Source organism: Salminus brasiliensis, chromosome 8 (assembly GCF_030463535.1).
Source record: "Salminus brasiliensis chromosome 8, fSalBra1.hap2, whole genome shotgun sequence".
In the NCBI taxonomy this organism is placed as follows: Eukaryota; Metazoa; Chordata; class Actinopteri; order Characiformes; family Bryconidae; genus Salminus; species Salminus brasiliensis.
Window position 1 is genome coordinate 5,173,733 of NC_132885.1, and position 18,683 is coordinate 5,192,415.

General features: G+C 44.7%; 1 protein-coding gene across 1 annotated transcript in view; it reads left to right on the forward strand.

The window, feature by feature from the left end:
• Window positions 1-18,683, forward strand: part of calcrla (calcitonin receptor-like a) — a 64,690-nt gene that overhangs the window by 14,032 nt on the left and 31,975 nt on the right. The window contains exon 2 of the mRNA XM_072685437.1: window positions 17,796-17,879. Within this exon, the coding sequence (XP_072541538.1) occupies window positions 17,814-17,879 (66 nt within the window). The 5' untranslated portion in view covers window positions 17,796-17,813. The remainder of the gene's footprint in view (window positions 1-17,795; window positions 17,880-18,683) is intronic.

An 18,683-nucleotide genomic window follows, 5' to 3' on the forward strand; every position in this document is an offset into this window, starting at 1 on the left:
TGTGATGATTCAGTGAGGCAGTTTGCACAAGTGTGTGATGATGTAGACAGATAGTTTGCACAATTGTGTGAGGATTCAGTGAGGCAGTTTGCACAAGTGTGTGATGATGTAGTGAGGCAGTTTGCACAAGTGTGTGATGATGTAGTGAGGCAGTTTCCACAAGTGTGTGATGATGTAGTGAGGCAGTTTCCACAAGTGTGTGATGATGTAGTGAGGCAGTTTGCACAAGTGTGTGATGATGTAGTGAGGCAGTTTCCACAAGTGTGTGATGATGTAGTGAGGCAGTTTGCACAAGTGTGTGATGATTTAGTGAGGCAGTTTCCACAAGTGTGTGATGATGTAGTGAGGCAGTTTCCACAAGTGTGTGATGATTCAGTGAGGCAGTTTCCACAAGTGTGTGATGATGTAGTGAGGCAGTTTGCACAAGTGTGTCATGATGTAGACAGATAGTTTGCACAATTGTGTGATGATTTAATGAGGTAGTTTGCACAAGTGTGTGATGATGTAGTGAGGCAGTTTGCACAAGTGTGTGATGATGTAGTGAGGCAGTTTGCACAAGTGTGTGATGATGTAGTGAGGCAGTTTCCTCAAGTGTGTGATGATTCAGTGAGGCAGTTTCCACAAGTGTGTGATGATGTAGACAGATAGTTTGCACAATTGTGTGAGGATTTAGTGAGGCAGTTTCCACAAGTGTGTGATGATGTAGTGAGGCAGTTTCCACAAGTGTGTGTTGATGTAGTGAGGCAGTTTCCACAAGTGTGTGATGATGTAGTGAGGCAGTTTCCACAAGTGTGTGATGATGTAGTGAGGCAGTTTGCACAAGTGTGTGATGATGTAGTGAGGCAGTTTCCACAAGTGTGTGATGATGTAGTGAGGCAGTTTCCACAAGTGTGTGATGATGTAGTGAGGCAGTTTGCACAAGTGTGTGATGATGTAGTGAGGCAGTTTCCACAAGTGTGTGATGATGTAGTGAGGCAGTTTGCACAAGTGTGTGATGATGTAGTGAGGCAGTTTCCACAAGTGTGTGATGATGTAGTGAGGCAGTTTCCACAAGTGTGTGATGATTCAGTGAGGCAGTTTCCACAAGTGTGTGATGATGTAGTGAGGCAGTTTGCACAAGTGTGTCATGATGTAGACAGATAGTTTGCACAATTGTGTGATGATTTAATGAGGTAGTTTGCACAAGTGTGTGATGATGTGGTGAGGCAGTTTGCACAAGTGTGTGATGATGTAGTGAGGCAGTTTGCACAAGTGTGTGATGATGTAGTGAGGCAGTTTCCACAAGTGTGTGATGATTCAGTGAGGCAGTTTGCACAAGTGTGTGATGATGTAGACAGATAGTTTGCACAATTGTGTGAGGATTTAGTGAGGCAGTTTCCACAAGTGTGTGTTGATGTAGTGAGGCAGTTTCCACAAGTGTGTGGTGATTTAGTGAGGCAGTTTCCACAAGTGTGTGATGATTTAGTGAGGCAATTTCCACAAGTGTATAAGGAAGCTAAATGCTTATCCTAATGCTAATCCTTTGAACATGCTTATCTTGTTCCATTTCAGAGAACTGCAGCTTTAAGGGATATATGGCTGGAGCAGTGCTATCTGTCATGGGACCACTCGTGCCCCTCTGGGTATTTTACAGTCATCCAAGTTTTATTAGTGAAGAATCCATTCCTGTGTTTGTGAGGAGGCCCTGCAGTGAGATACGTTCAGTGAGAAAGTTAAATTTAGGCTGCAGAAAGTCATGAGAAAGGAGCTGGGGTCTGTTTTACATACAGATGCTTTGCAGTTTTACCCACTGACTGATAGGGGGTCTACTACCCCTGGACAGTATGATAATATTTAGCATTATTATAATAAATTACTTCACATTATATCAGTATATGTTTCACACAGTGTATTGTGGATACTGACCATTGGAAACGCGGACCAGTTGAAAGAGGGAGATGCGGGATTATAAAAACTGTACAATTAGCCCTGATTATGAATTATTTGTATTCATTTTATTTGGCTTAAGATCAAGGTTTGAGTGAGTGTAAGGCTTAGGGAGAAGTTAAAGAAAGCCCCCCATAACACACAATGCTACCAGCATTGGCAGGGCCGCTTTGCCACCAGCTGCCGGAGTCAGAGAGAGCACAATTGGCAGAGCGGTCTGAGTCACTATCCCACTGCCACACACACACACAGGGCTGAGTGGGCAGCCAACTCCAGCGCCCGGGGAGCAGAGAAGGTAAAGGGCCTTGCTCAAGGGCCCAACAGTGGCAGCTTGCCGAGCATGGGTATCGAACCCACAACCCTGTTAGCAATAGCCTGGCGCTCTAACCGCTGAGCCACCACTGCCCACAGGGTTGTGGGTTCAATTCCCAAGCTCGGCAAGCTGCCACTGTTGGCGGAGTTGGCCAAATTCTTAGTCCTCAAGTTGGGGACTTGGCGCTTGCCTGGCAATGTGGCTTCACATGTATTGGAGGAGACGTTTTAAGACCTTACCCTTGTAGTGTCAGGAGAATGGCTAGTGCCAAGGGAAAATCTGACTAATAATTAAAATAAATTAATAAATATCCAGATACATGTGATGACATGGCCTAGTACTTTCCTAAAAAATCCTGTGTCAGTTCATCTGGTCTTTTTAAAGCCGTAGGAGCTAGAATTAATGCCCTATAAATACAGCTCAGCTCAGCAGGTGATTTGTCGACATGTTGACTAAGATAAAAATCCAGCAGTGCTGCGTATTAGTAATAACTCACACAGTGCTCAAAGTTAGAGCTCCAACTTTAGACCTCTGTAACTAGTCCATCCTGCATGCAGGACCACAGGCGCCTGTTTTCTCTGCACGATAGTGTGGCTGAAAATAGGCATGGCTACAGCAGCATCACTGCAGTGGGAGCAGGTTAAGCTCTGAATGCTGATAACATCTCGAATATTCATCAGCTCCAGCCAAAGTGATTGTTTGCTATTTGCTCACCTAGCCACCAGCGCAGGGAAACTTTCCTCTGAGGCTTTGCTATTTGTGTATGTGTGTATGTATGTATGTGTGTGTGTGTATGTGTGAGAAATACAGGCCGGATCAGCCAGTTGCTCTGGCGGCGAGTGTGACTCAAATACTTTGCATAATGCAGGGTAAAAAAAAAGCCCATGGTTTTACACCTGTGGGTCTGCAGGGCTGAGCTAGCAAGGGTGCTTCAAATCACTGTGCTCCTCACTGAGCTTTGGTCTTTACCTTCAGACACACTGCTGGATCTCCACAAAGCTGTCAAACAGGGTTCTTTGGAGCATTGCCGTTGGAGAACCTCTTTTGGTTCCCCAAAGAACCTTGTCGATGTGATGTGTGTGAGCTAATGAAAGCACTTCCGCTTTGATCATTCTAATCTGACCCAATCAGTGGACATAGTGATCATAGCAATCAGAGAAAACAGCTGTTTGGAGATAATCATTTCCAGCACATGGGGCTATAACAAGATTACCCAAAAGTAAACTACAGTACTCAAACTGGAACAGAGCATCCTGTTCTCAGAGGCATCCCGAGCAGCCTGGATCACGTTGCACAGAGTGAAACGGCAGCGTTCGCCCTCTTTTCAGGATTATATGACGGCGCAGGCACAAATGAACCGGAATTTCGAGTCATTACAGCAGTGACATTGAAAACTCAGTGGCGTGGCCTCACCGCAGGGCTCGCACTGAACAAACACAAGGTGCTGACATCAGCTGTATCGCTCCACAGTTTACTCCCTTCTTTATCGTATGAAGTAGGGCTGGGCGGGGGGCTTCCTTTATGTGGCCTCCGTACAATCTCAGCCTGCCTTCTTTTACAACTGAGAAAATGCCCAAATACAACGTACGTTCAGTCATTTAATGAATGTTAAACTGTCAGTCTGACCATTGCAACTGTTAAACTGCTGTGAATCAGGAGAGAGAAGCTAGCAGCTAGCTCAGTTCGCAGGATAACAGACAGTCTGCCTGTCTGAACCTGTCTGAAAGCCCACTAGTGAACGTCTAGACGGGAATGACTCAAGCGACTGGTGACCAATGATCGAGCGGCTGCTGTTAAATTGAAAGGTTTTTCTCCATGGTTGGGCTTGGATCTGTAGCCACTCACTAAGCTAGCCCTTGCTTAATTAGCTCAGCTGCAGCTCCAACGAGTATCAGACAACCGTAATGCTGACCAACTGCTCGTCAAGCTGCCACTGTTGGCGGAGTTGGCCAAATTCTTAGTCCTCAAGTTGGGGACTTGGCGCTTGCCTGGCAATGTGGCTTCACATGTATTGGAGGAGATGTGTTAAGACCTTACCCTTGTAGAGTCAGGAGAATGGCTAGTGCCAAGGGGAGGTTCGAACGGGTGGGTTAATTGGCAGGACCAAACTGGGAAAATCTGACTAATAATTTAAATTAATTAATTAATTAATAAATATCCTGATACATGTGATGACATGGCTAAAAATTCTAAAAATTCCTGTGTCAGTTCATCTGGTCTTCCTGAAGCCGTAGGAGCTGGAATTAATTAGAACTACCAACCGTAATGCTGACCAACTGCTGAGCTTCAGATCAAGTGCTGAGAACTTGATCTGACCTCCATCCGACCCAACTATCAGGTGTGCTCTGCAGATTTGAGCTAAACGGCTCCGTTAACCTGGTATCCTGCCCAGATCATTGCCGTTACTACAGCTATGAGGAGATGCCATCTCAGAAATCTGCACTAGTCCAGAACACAGGACCTGAATTTACGTACTTGCTCCTGTCCAAGACAGATCAGCAAATGTTCCCACATGGTTTGTTCTGACGCATTTTGGTGCACTTGGGTTCTTCCCTGTATGAAAACAAACCCAACCAAGAGGAAAACGCTCCACATTTACAAACTCGTTAACTTTGGACCAGAGATTCGGACCAGAGCCGACTATACCTACTAAACCAACTATGGGTGTTAAAGCACCCTTAGTGCCCATGACCTTTTCACTGGTTCGCCGGGTGTCCTTCCTTTGGTAGGTACTCCCACTAAACCTGGCTGATGTTGTGGAGATGTTCTGACCCAGTCGTCTAGCCATCTCAGATTCTTACGCTTCACCTTCAAGAGCAGACTGTTCATCCACCTTGCTGCCCAATACATCCACCCCCTGAGAGAAGCCACTGTAGATGCTACAGCTACCCGTCAACCGTGGTTCTAATGTTATGGTCGATCACCGTCTCCAACCCCCTTTTCCTTTTTTGCCTAGCCCATCTGCTGCTTCCCAAGCCCCTCAGCTCTCTTACATGGAACAGTTTGTGCTCAGCCTCCCTCGGTTCTCTTATATATTGGGCCTCCGGCTCCTTGCGACCTACGGCAGACCGGCAGCCTTCCTGAAAACAGGATGCACCCTCCACCAGTCTGCCCACCACTGCGCCTTAAAGAAAAGCACATTACTCCATATCCTTTACTGCCTTGGGAATCCTTCTAAGTGCCTGCATCCATCCTGTGTGGCATACAAACGCTAATACCATCGCTTCTCCTCGGCCGGTACCCACCGAACAATAGAGGCCGAGCGTGTGTGTGTGTTTTTCGAGCTTGCACGCTATGCCGTGTGACGCTGGCGCTGGCATGGAAGGGTGTGGGAGTGAGGGAGAAAACAAAGGCTTGGCATGTGGAGTGTTCATTGAGCTTCTCTCATGTGTTGTATCATCAGCCACCCACCCAGCCTAGCTCTTGCTTGCTCGCTCGCTCACTCTCTCTCTCTCTTCCCTTGCATCATCAGCCCTGTTCGTTCTTTCGTTCGTTCGTTTTTCTTGTAAATCTCCACATCTGCTCATGCCCAGGGCGCAACGTAAGCCAACATGGGCTTGGGACTCACGTCCAACTAATGGATGTCAGCTGCCCGACCCACAGAGCCAAAAATAAATAAATAAATAAATAAATAAATAAATAAATAAATAAATAAATACAGTGCTGGGATCAGATGAGGGCTTTGAGGTTTATGGCATAGATGGACACTGATAGAGTGGTAAAATTAGCCCAGCCTCGAGTGCACCGCTATTTCACTTACTGCTCTAATATCAGGCAGGACGCACAATGGCAAGCCACTTTAGAGCATCCGGCAAGATCTGGGCCTTACATATGTTCCCGTCACCCCGTGCATATGGCTGCTCTAATGAGCAAGAACAGGACACACTGCCGGAAGCCGCAGTCACACCAGGCTTCTGCTGAAGAAGTTCTGCTAGACTTTCTCCATTTATTTAAATGGGACTTCCAGTGATGAGCGAATTCTCGAACTCTGGTTTGTAAATTGGGGCAGCGGTGGCTCAGCGGTTAGAGCGCCGGGATATCGATAACAGGGTTGTGGGTTCGATTCCCGGGCTCGGCAAGCTGCCACTGTTGGGCCCTTGAGCAAGGCCCTTTACCCTCTCTGCTCCCCGGGCGCTGGAGTTGGCTGCCCACCGCTCTGTGTGTGTGTGTGTACTCACTGCCCCTAACACGTGTGTGTGTGTGAGTGTGTGTTCACTACCAGATGGGTTAAATGCGGAGGACACATTTCGCTGTACAGTCCACACTGTACAGTGACGAATACGTGCACCTTTTTTTTTTATCCTTTAAATTTGCGTCCACAACCAATAACGGGCCTGCTCTAGCTGCACTGACCTCTCAAAGGGATGTCCAGGGCTAAAAACTCAAATCAGAGGAAATGCCAAAGGATGCCATGTCTAAATACAACTGTCTTCTTTAGAATGATGGATGGTGGTGCTCCGTCCAATATTTTTTGGGTTGAGTTGGGGAGTCGGGGATGATGAGTTGGGGTGTAGATCATTTTCCAACATCATGACTTCTTTAATACTGTGGTCAGTGAATGCAATCATATTCTCACAGCAATGTTCTTCCAAAATCTAGTAGAAAACCTTCTTTTCTCGACAGTAGAGACAGTCACTCCAACAAAAGCAGAATCAGCTCTTTTTTAATGCTCTTGATTTAAGAAGAAATGATGAAATAGGTGTCCCAATACTTTTGTCCATATGGTGTATAGGAATAGGTGAATACAGAAGGAAATTGGAATTGATTTAAGACTTACTTATGATTTAAATGATTGCTTATTGATCTATTAGAATAGGTGAGATCATCTAGATGAAGATGTGTAGTGCAGATCTTCCTTCTTTGTCGTCTCCCAGCTCACAGCTTTTCTCATGATGACTGTGATGTTGAAGAGTTCCCTCATTCTACATTTAACCTGTGGAGGCGGCGAAACGCAGCGTCCTGCAAAGTGATTAAACATTTAATGTGGGAGTGATGGGCCTAAATATTTTACACAGTTAAATAATGGAGAGGGAGATGTGCGCGCGTCTGAGTCAGGTAAGTGTCTTGTTCAGGTGGTTGGACAGACGAGGGGTCACTCTCGTTCATGTTGTTTATTTACTGCCTGTTAGATTCATTCTGTTTACTGCTTGTGTTTGTTGTGGCACTTAGGCAAAGAAAAAGCCCTGATGTGTGTGTGTGTGTGTGTGTGTGTGTGTGTTAGAGAGAGAGAGAGAATGTGTGTCAGTGTACTGTGTGGACAAAGCGATTTGTGATTTGTCAGAACGAGCCAAAGGACAGCACAAGGACACAGCTCCTATTGGATGAGGAGTTTAGTGTTTACTCGCAGTGAAGTGAAGTGAAGTGGTTCAATTATCAAACCATTGCAGATTTGTTTTTATGATTCATTTAATTTAAGTATGTGTCATTTAATACACCTCTGGATGTGTATGTAGTTTCAGTAAATGGACAAAAGTATTTGGACACCTGCTCGTTCGTTGTTTCTTCCAAAAAAACCAAAAAAAACAAAACCTTACTCTGCTTTTGTTGGAGTAACTGTCTTTACTGTCCAGGAGGAACATTCCTGTTTGGAGGAGCATTGCTGTGAGAATTTGATTGCATTGAACGACAGGAGCATTAGTGAGGTCAGGACGTTGGGCGATCACCACCCCAAAGTGCCAGAGAACACAGAGAAGTTCTTCCACTGCTACACAGCTCAGTGATTCTGGGGGGGCTTTATACCTCTCTAGCCCACGCCTGGCATTAGGAGGCATGGTGCCAAAAGGTTCCTGAGTCCTATTCTATTCGTACTTCTGTGACAAGCCGTGTGTGAGCATTTGCACATCTTCATTAGAAGAGATGTCCACAAACATTTGGACACGTGTATTTCGTCAAGCACTGAAAAGCACGGTGGTCTTCTTTCTTTTTTTTTTTTTAACCAAAACAAATATTACCGTAGCTGCCGGTGTTTACCGTCCGCCGTGTGCAGCTCTTATCTCGACTGCACAGAGGCGATATTAAAAATCCCAGAATAATAAAATGACATTGCGTGGTATCTAAAGAGTATTTACACTGGTGCCCACATCACAGGCCCGTAGAGACCGCGGAGCCGAGCGATAACCCTAATCGCAGCGGATCACATTGTGAGAAGGCCGAGGGGTCTCAGATGGATGTGGAAATAGGAAGAGGCATTACTGAAAGCTGAGGAAAGTGACTTAGAAAGGACAGAGCACAAACATCCTGTGGTCACCGGAGGATGTTTACTGCACACAGAGCTGCGTTCAGAAGAGGAAAGAAAAAAAGGCCACACAATGGGAGCTGATTAGCTGGAGCTGCATGCCTGAGCTTAGAGGTTATGCATGTATGTCGGTTAACCCCTTTTACAGCCTATGGGTCGCCGGTGGGCCGAGAGGGCTATTACAAACGCCTATTACCAGAGAATAGCCCCACCGGTATGTACAGAAGTCACCGAGCAGACTGATTTTAGACCAGATTGGAGTGTGAATTGTCTTCTGCACAACTGAAAGAAGGAAAGAAGCACCATTCAAAAGTTTGGACACCCCAAGAAAGTTGGGTTCTCAGATAACTTTTACCAAGGTCTCGCAGCTTGACCTTTCTGTTATGTTGCGGGTCAAATTGACCCATTGCAGAGTTTAAAAATACAGGAGGTGGCAAGTCTGCAAGACCAGATCAACTCAGAAATAAAAAGTCCAATAGTAATTAATTTACTATTATTTTACTGATATTATTATAAGTAAACCCTGATTTGAAAGAAATTTGAATTCGATTACACTAAATATTAATTAAATGAATATTAATTGAGCTAAAGACAGTGTATATGGGCTCTGCACCAGGTCAGTTTGACCCCAAAACATTAATGCTGTTCCTCACAGCTGAACATAACAGGAGGGTTAATCTGCTGGTTAGGCCCATGGCTAGTTCACAGTCATCTTTAGGAAAGGCCAGGTGATGTTCCAATGTTTAGAGCATTGATGCGATCCATGGAGGTCCCACCTCACAACCTACAGGACTCAAAGGATCTGCTGCCGACGTCCTGATGCCAGATACCACAGGGTGCCTTCAGAGATCTTGTGGAGACCATCCCTCGATGGGCCAGAGGTGTTTGGGCAGAATGAGAGGACCTACAGAGTATTAGGGAGGTGGTTGTAATGTTATGGCTGGTCGGTGTGTATTTGTGTACATATGTGGGGACATATCAACACAAAAACCAGCAGAAAAAAGACTGAAGACTCCAGAAATACTCATAAATAATTACTGTGCATGTAAATCTGCTGCAAACGTCCAAAGATTAAAGGCAGACGAAGAGAATTTGAGCTGTTAAATGGCTGGATTCCTGACCGCTATGTTAAAAAATGGCTGTGACTGTGCTGAGCAAAAACTGACCACTGCTTTTCAGTCTGTAGGGCGCTCAGACGTTTTTCATATTGCATGAGGCAGCAGAGGAGGAAATCGTGTCCAATTTCCATCATAAATAACAGGTTGAATGTGGAACGGACCATGACGGATGGGAGTGTTACCGAATTTCCATTCGGAGGGCAGAGGGAGGAGATGGGTGGGCATTACCCAAAGGAGCAGACAAGGGTTATGATTTGCTTTTAATTGCTGGAATTATTGCCCTCTTAATGCTCACCAGAGCTGAACCAGGCAAAGGGACTGACAGCTAAATCCCAGCAATGAGAGTTCCATCATTCACCAAAAGACATTCGTATTCCCAGAGGCTCTGCTTTTGTTTTGCTGAGCGTCAAAATTGATTCTCATCTACAGTCCTCGTGAAGCGGTGATCCAGTGTATTCAGCCCCCGTAGAGAGCTGCCTCCCATCACGCAGTAATGAAATGAGCTTTTTGCTTCTTTGAGGTGAAACATTTCCCTCTGCAGGGTAAAATGTTCGAGCGTGAAAGAGAAACACAGGCGGCTGTAGGGAGGCTTCGCTGCTGACACAAGGACGTCCCATGTCTTCCTCTTTAGTGAGGACTTCCGAATACTGACAAACTGTTCAAACACAGTGAATTATTAATGCACCCTCCATCTCCCAACTGTCCCTGGGGTATATCTGAGCAGTTATAAGCTAGGCTGCAGCTATGCAGGACTGGAGCTTTGCTTTACAAACCAATCTAACCATTAAAATAGTAGAGCTGACTGCTCATATTTAAGGTGGAATAATCTGGTGAATCTGGTGGAAAATCTGAATTAAGCATCTGGCCTCATCAGAAACAGCCTGTGGTCTCAATTGAGACCAGCTTCTGCTGAAGAAATGGGATTTTTCCTTTGGTCTCAGAACTTAATCAGCTTGTTAAGCCCATGGCTTTAGGAAAGGCCAGGTAACGTTCAAAGCATTGATGCTCATGGAGGTCCCACCTCACAGCTTACAGGACTCAAAGGATCTGCTGCTAACATCCTGGTGCCAGATACCACAGGACAAGACCTTCAGAGGTCTTGGGAAGACCATGCCTCGATGGGTTAATAGTGTTTTGGTGGAATGAAGGGACCCACACAAAATTACAGTGGTGGTTGTAATGTTATGGCTGGTCTGTATGTAAATTTGTGTGCCAAGATGCACTCACTGTATTCAATCAACCCAATATCAGCCATTGTTTCTTTTTGGGTTTAATACAGCCAGTTAACGCTGGTGCTGGTTGGGTACCGGTATTTACAGTGGGAACCGAACTTCCCCATATCTGACTCACATCATGCCTCGACGGGTCAGAGCTCATTTGACCATGAAGGCGGCCTTCACCATCTTAGGCGAGTGGGTTTAATGTTCTCACCAGAAGCATGTCAGCATTTACAGCCAATAAGAGAAGCTTTCTGTAATAGCTTGGCAAAGTGGGGGATGATTTAGGTATGCAGATTGCTTGGTGTGACTTGGCGGAGTATAACGCTACTTTAGCCTCTTAGCTTCGGTGCAAAATGAAATATTCAACAGTCAAACAAATCCTGTGTGGTAGTGAGGTCTGCTGCCTGAGATAGATTGAGCGTAGTGTTTACTAGGTAATCAGGCCAGCAGTAGCATGCTGGCAAATCTGTGACATCTAGCTGATTAGCTACCGCGACATAGTCCAGCATTGTAACACAGCATTGTAAACTGGAAACTCAGGATTATTAACACAGAGGTATTGCTGTTATACTTGAGCCCAGAATTGAGAATTGCTGGACCCCCTTGTGACCCGACCTAGAAGAGGCCTAATAATGTAGGTTTATTATACAAGTGATAGATTGAATAATTTAACTATCTATCTGTCTATCTATCTATCTATCTATCTATCTATCTATCTATCTGTCTATCTGTGTCTGTCTATCTATCTATCTATCTATCTGTCTGTCTGTCTGTCTGTCTATATATCTATCTGTCTATCTATCTGTCTATCTATCTGTCTATCTATCTATCTATCTATCTATCTGTCTATCTGTCTGTCTGTCTATATATATATATCTATCTGTCTGTCTATCTATCTGTCTGTCTATCTATCTATCTATCTATCTATCTATCTATCTATCTATCTATCTGTCTGTCTGTCTGTCTGTCTATCTATCTATCTGACTATCTATCTATCTATCTATCTATCTATCTATCTGTCTGTCTGTCTGTCTATCTGTCTGTCTGTCTGTCTGTCTGTCTGTCTATCTATCTATCTGACTATCTATCTATCTATCTATCTATCTATCTATCTATCTATCTATCTGTCTATCTATCTCTATCTGTCTGTCTGTCTGTCTGTCTATCTATCTATCTATCTGTCTGTCTGTCTGTCTGTCTGTCTGTCTATCTATCTATCTATCTATCTATCTATCTGTCTATCACAGTAAACATCTGTTTAGAGTTTAGGGTTTAGGGTTCAGGATGCTCACTTCACTTTCTATGTTCCACTGCTTTGCCACATCCATAAAATGTCCGGCACGGGTCACAGCACGATGCCTCTCCTCTGTTTTCATGACCATTAAAGCATGTGAATGAAGTCGCCACTGTTCATCTATATAATGAGCTGTAACTCCGAGATAGCTGTTGTTACCTACTGATGTCCAATAATCACCCAATAGGTACAACTGCAGCCATTGTTTTGTCCAGTGAGCCATGGGGCAAACGACTGAAATGAGCCTTCCCATTTAACAGACCTTTCTCCATCACTCTACTTTTAATGGGAGATGCAGCGCAGGGTCAGGTCTCAACATGAACTACGGATGACTCGCAGGGCACTATTTTTTCAATTGCATTAAATTGAGATTGCATTAGTGTGTTATTATCGCGTTAACTTCGACAGCCCTAATATATATCATTAGCTACAAGGTGCTTAGAGAAGCTAGCTAGCAGGACAGCATAGCAGAGGTCGTGTTCCAGCTAACCAAGGCTCGAATCACATACGTTTAGAGGATAAAGCCTCATATCTGAGAACACATGTGAGTCAAGTGAATGTCTTGTGAATGTTTTCAACTGTTTTCAGGCTCATTTAGTGGACTGGATCATCAGTGTGTCTAAACCTGCAGCTAAGGTGGGCTCCTACCTGTTTGCATTCCGCACCCTGTGGCTTTCTTAAATGTACATGAGCCTATCTGGCCGTGAACAGAAATCTGACACATCAGGCACGTCGTAATTTAGAAATACCGTCCTCATTTTGAGATGCTGCAGCATGCTGTATTGCCATAATACCGCCCAAGCCGAGTCAGGCCTCACAGGGTTAAGTTACATGTAGTGTCTACATTGGCCTCATAGCCACAGGTACTAACATTAGACACAGCAGATGTTTTGGTAAAATTGCATATGTTATGTTTTGAGAAGTAATTAATTTAATGTAAAAGCCCCAGTGAGTAGTGCATCAGGCTCAATACACCATGAAGACATTTTAACCTTGCCTCGAAATGAGCTGCTGCAAAGCGAGAGCATTAGCATGGAAGATCACTCTTCCAGCCTTCTGCAGACACCACCTCTTTTGTCAGCGCATGCAAATTTGCACTCTCAGAAGCAGCCCGTGGACATTTCTGAGCGCCACAGATGTTCAGACAGCAGCAGCAAGCAGCGAAAAAGCCACTAACACGTCTCTGATCCCCCATAGGCCAGGGTCACTGCAGGGTATTATAGGGGGCACTGGGTAAAATATGGTGATTGCAGGAAGCATTAAGCATTTGAAGCATCTAAACAGCGTTATCTTCCAGGAACAGTGGGTATTAGAGGTCATTTGGAGACAAAAACGTCCTTTCAAATTCCAAACGGTGACTTGAAGGGGTTTAGCATAAAAAAGTGATGATGAGAAGCTTTATTGTGGAGGGGTTTGAGGTTCTCTGGGATATTTCAGGGTCTTTTACAACAAAATATAAGCTAGGGAGCTACTGAAAATGGGATGTAAGGGTAAATACTTCAGCATTGAGCTGTGGAGCAGTGGAAGAACTGTTTTCTGGAATGGTGGATGGTGGAGCTCCTTCAAATCCTTTTGGGACGATTTAGGGAGTTGGGGTATGAGGAGGTAGGGTGGTAATCATCCAACATCCTGACCTCACTAATACTCTTGTCAGTGAATGCAGTCAAACCCTCACAGCAATGCTTCTTCAAAATCTAGTAGAGCGCCTTTAGTAGAGACAGCTACTCCAACAAAAGCAGAATCAGCTCTTTTGGAATACCATTGTTTTTGGGGGAAAAATGAATGAGCAATACTTTAGACTATTTAGACTAGATGTAAGATTATTTCACTTGCCAAGATATCATTCTTGCAGTGTGCTCAGTGATAGTCTCAGAGTAGCCTGAGGGCCTACATTCAAGAAGCGCACACAACAAGTCAAGCCTCTCTTTAAAAAAAAGCTAAGCATCTTGCTGTCCAGCACCAGCCTGTGTTCTGAAATCAGTGCCAATTGCTGTCCCACGGTACACGATGCCCTCAGGTTAAACTATGCCTCAATAGCTAAAATAGAGTGACCACACATCCTCTTTTTCCTGGACATTCTCATTGATTAATTTCATGTCAGCATTTACTTCTACAGCTTTAAACAGGCCTTTTTAGGCTCCACCTTCTGACCACCACAGCTGGTCTATATGAACCTGCATCTGCAAGTGTTGGTCAAGCTGCTTCCCACCACAGCCGATTGCCCACAGCCTAAAATGTAAATAAACACAAATCGGTTCTAGATAAAAATAAATCCCAGCAAACATGTACATGTGCAACATGAACCCCATCTGAGTTGTACACTGCTTGCAGGGCCTAGATGGGACCCATGTGAGATTAAGGTGGGATATAACAATGGGGGCCAATTGGGAAGCCCAACTGGGTCCCGGTAAAAACGCATGTACAAACCCACTCAGAGCCCATGCCTATCTGGAACCCACATAGCCCACGTTCCACTCATTTGAGCCCTACATGAGCATGTTAGCTGGGCTGTGGTTTCGTCTCAGTGGAAGCTAGTGGACCAAATCTCCTGAAAGATCCAAAAGCTTGGAGTTTTAAATCAATAATCAGATTTGATGAAATATCAGATTTTCATGGCACCATTTTTTAAATTATTATTTTTCTATATTTATTGGCATTAAATTAAAAGAATAATAGGAGACGATTTGGTCATCTAGGCTATTAAGGCTAATTATTAGTATTGGGAAATGAGTCAATGTGCAACCTAGGCCTACTTGAAGCCCCTCGGCCACAACATCCTAACAGCGATGGACGTTTGTGTGTCCTCAGGGTCCCCTGTCACCCGAGTCACCTTAGCTTTGAGTTGTTCTATGAGGACGCCTGGACCCCTTCCTAAACAGGATTTGAAAGAGTTTGCCTGTGTAGAAATCCAGCTGATATGTCCTGTCTGTTTCCAATTAGCCCGAATGTCATAATATTTTACAGCGTCAGTTCCTGCTCCCCTAAAGTGAGATGTGAGTGCAGTCAGATTTAATTCTAAACAGGCTTGGGCCCAGGCCATACCCCCCTTGGCGTTGCAGGCCCATTCTGCAGCTCCCCCGCCAAGGGGCAGAGAGACGGCCTAGTGATTTATCTGTGAGTATTTGCTCAAGTGAGCGGTTTCAGGAACCCAGTTTTTGTCACAATCACTGAGTTAAAGGTGCTAGGCTGCTATATTATCCTAAACTGGAGGGACGGTTTTGTATTTATTGGCTAATCCATTCTCAGAAGCAGCTCAAGGAAGACAGTGTTGTAGCCGAAATATCATAAACAACTTCAGTGCAGTGAAATCAGATGCTTTCTTTTCAGAGAGGCCCTCCAAGGCCATATTAGTGGTGGGAGTAGTAGCTTTATTTCCCCCATGGGGGAATTATTGAAGAGGCAGTTTCGCTTACTGAGTGACTGAATGACTGAGTGACTGAGTGTACTGACGGTCTGAGGACTACGTTTTCCACAAAGCTAACAAGTATCTGTGCTGCCGAGAGCAGATGTAATCTTAGGTAAGCTGATGTTGCGTCTCCTTGCTTGAAATGTTATTGTAGAGGGAAGTGGTGTGAAAATACCGTGGCATTAATTTACTGAAGCATCTAAACGGTGTTATCTTCCAGGAACAGTGGGTTTCCAGGGGTCATTTGGAGACAAAAATGTCCTTTCAGATTCTGAACGGTGACTTGAAGGGCTTTAGCATAGAAAATGTGATGGTTAGAAGCTTTGTTGTGGAGGGGTTTGAGGTTTTCAGGGATATTTCAGGGTGTTTTACAGTAAACGACAAGCTAGTGAGTTACTGTAAATGAGTTGTAAAGGTAAATCCCTTAAATGAACTGCATTGCAGTAAGTTGAAAGGCCATATTAGGAGTAGTAGAACTAGCTATATAAGCCACTATTGGGAAATTGATTGTTGTTAAAACGTGTGTACAAATCAATAGCATGTCGACATCAATAGCATCACAACTGCAGTCACCTGTCGCCAGCCTCTCCCAGCATCAGTACCACGCCATTAGCAGCAAGCTGACCACCGGCCTTGCCACTGCTACCATGGTGCGTCATGCTACCATCACTATGGTGGCGTTAGCATCACTACTGCAGCATCAATACATCAATACAAGCCATGTTCATGAGGTCCTGGGCCCTTTACATCTAAATATGTGGTCTACATCTTAAGGCTCTGAGGGCAAGGCTGAGGTCTTTGCCAGGCAGGGTCACATGAAACGGTACATTAACCATAATTGAGGTCATTTTATGCCACAGAACCTTTTTCCCAACGACGAGCAGATATCTTGGTCCCAAACTCCCCATTGCTGAAACACCATTGATGATTCAATGCAGCTAGTGGTGTGGTCGTTTTGGTGTGACATTGAACAGTGGCGAATAATCAGAACTGCCCATCAAATGTTGGACTAGCATTAGCATGCTGGGAAATTCTGTATTATTTAGTTGATTAGCTATAATATCTAAAAACTGAGTGTTATCATAATGTAAAAGCTGCCATACATTTATTGAAGATTTATACTCTGTTGTTTGACGTGTAATTATTAAGTAAATATGGAGCCATTGACCACATACACCCACACTTAAACTACACACACATGTCCAGGGAACTGAGGTCCCTCAATGTAAAAATACAGTGTGCAATACCGCCCCCCCGCCCCCCCCCCCATATGTGCAATTAAGGGTCAATTTGCAATTATCTGTAAATAATATTGTTATTGTGTTTTTTTGTTTACTTCTATTATTTCTATTGTGTATATATTGGTAATTTATCTAAGTTTTTGTATCTGAGTGTCTTGCTATCCCTTTGCTGCTGTGACACTGAGAATTTCTCCACTGTGGGACTAATAAAGGATTATCTTATCTTATCTTATGAACTGTGATCACTTTAATAGTGGTGCTTCATCCAGTACCATTGGGATTCGATGAGATGGGTAGTCCAACATCCTAACCACACTAATGCTCTGGTCACTGAAGTCTATCTAATCCTCACAGCAATGCTCCTCCAAAATCTAGTAAGAAAGCCTTCCTGCCTTCTCTGGACAGTAGAGACAGTTACTCACCCAAAAGCTGAATCAGCTGTTTTTAATATCCTTGATTTTCTCCCGAAGAAACAGGGAATGAGCAGGTGTCCCAATACTTTTGTCCATATAGAACACAACTCAAATGCTGAAGTTGGGGGTAAAAAAGAACAAATTTTCCAGTGGCCAGTCCACGCCCCTTTGTCCTCATCACATTTACGGTTGCTTATTTTGGACAGGCCGGTTTAAGTGTAGATCTGCTAAAGGGTTAAACACCTGAGTTCAGTGTTCGCTTCTGTACGACACCGCAGATCCTGCTGCTTTCATGCTGCTTGGAAGTACAGTGCACTCTCTATCCCGGCAGAGCCAAGGCAGGTTCAGTAATGTAAGCTGAAGTGTACGCGTCGCCTGTCTCTGTTATTTAATGCGCTGTGATGGCAGAAAGCCAGCCACCACTGTGTTGTGCGAATGGAGCGATGTGCGGCGAGGTGAGTGTGGGAGGAATGAAGGGAGTTTGCCTTCAGGATCGTTGTGGAGTTCCTGCTCAGTGTGTGTTTGGGGGCGGGGGTGTTCCCTCCTGTCTGACTGGAGTACTAATGTGGTTTGTGCTAACGAGCTGAGAGCAGTGTGCAGTGATTTATTGGCTGTCCCTTTCCTTGCAGGTCAATAGCAGGCTGGAGATGCTGAAAAAGAAGATTGATTGGCGCTGGACAGTCCCTCTGTTTCTGCTGGCGACCGTGGCTCAGGTAGAAGCCCTCCTCTTCATTTCCACTGAAGAACACTAATCAGCACTCTACTGGTTGGAATACAGGAATCGCCATTGTCCTAACCCAGTCCATTCCCCAAACCACTGCATAGCTCAGCATTTCCCATCCTTCCTTCCTGTGGGTTTTCCTTCCGTTCCTCGACGATTCCCTGGATTTAGCTCATTAGCTTTCATCAATAGTTTGGCAACAAATCAAATGTCCCCATCCTCCCCCCACCACTACCATATCCTAAAGGTTGATCGACCAGGACATGTTTGTTGTCCATTGTGTACATCTTTAATTCCACTGCCACTGAGCTACCAAACCATGTGGGAGACTGGGGTTCAATTCTCACTCTGGGTGACTGTGGGTGCTGCGCTACACTAATAAGAGTCCTTGGGCAGGCCTCCTAACACTACATTGGTCCACCTCTGTAATATGAGTAACCTTGTAAGTTGCTCTGGATAAGAGCATCTGCTAAATGCCGTAAATGTAAATGGTGGAGCTTTGAGGCTAATATACAGCAATCAGCCATAACATTAACCCCCCCCCCCCCAAACTAGTATTGCATAGGTCCAAAATGGTGCAAACTCACCAAGGCATGGACTCCACAAGCCCTACGAGGGTGTCCTGTGGAAGCTGGTACCAAGACGTTAGCAGCAGATCCTGTATGTTCTTTAAATTGTGAGGTTGGTGGGACCTCCAAGAGCATCTGGTTCACCAGTTGTCTTTCTTTGGAGCACGTTTGGTAGGGACTTACCAAAGCATACCAGGAACCCCCCCACCACAAGACCTGCTTGATTT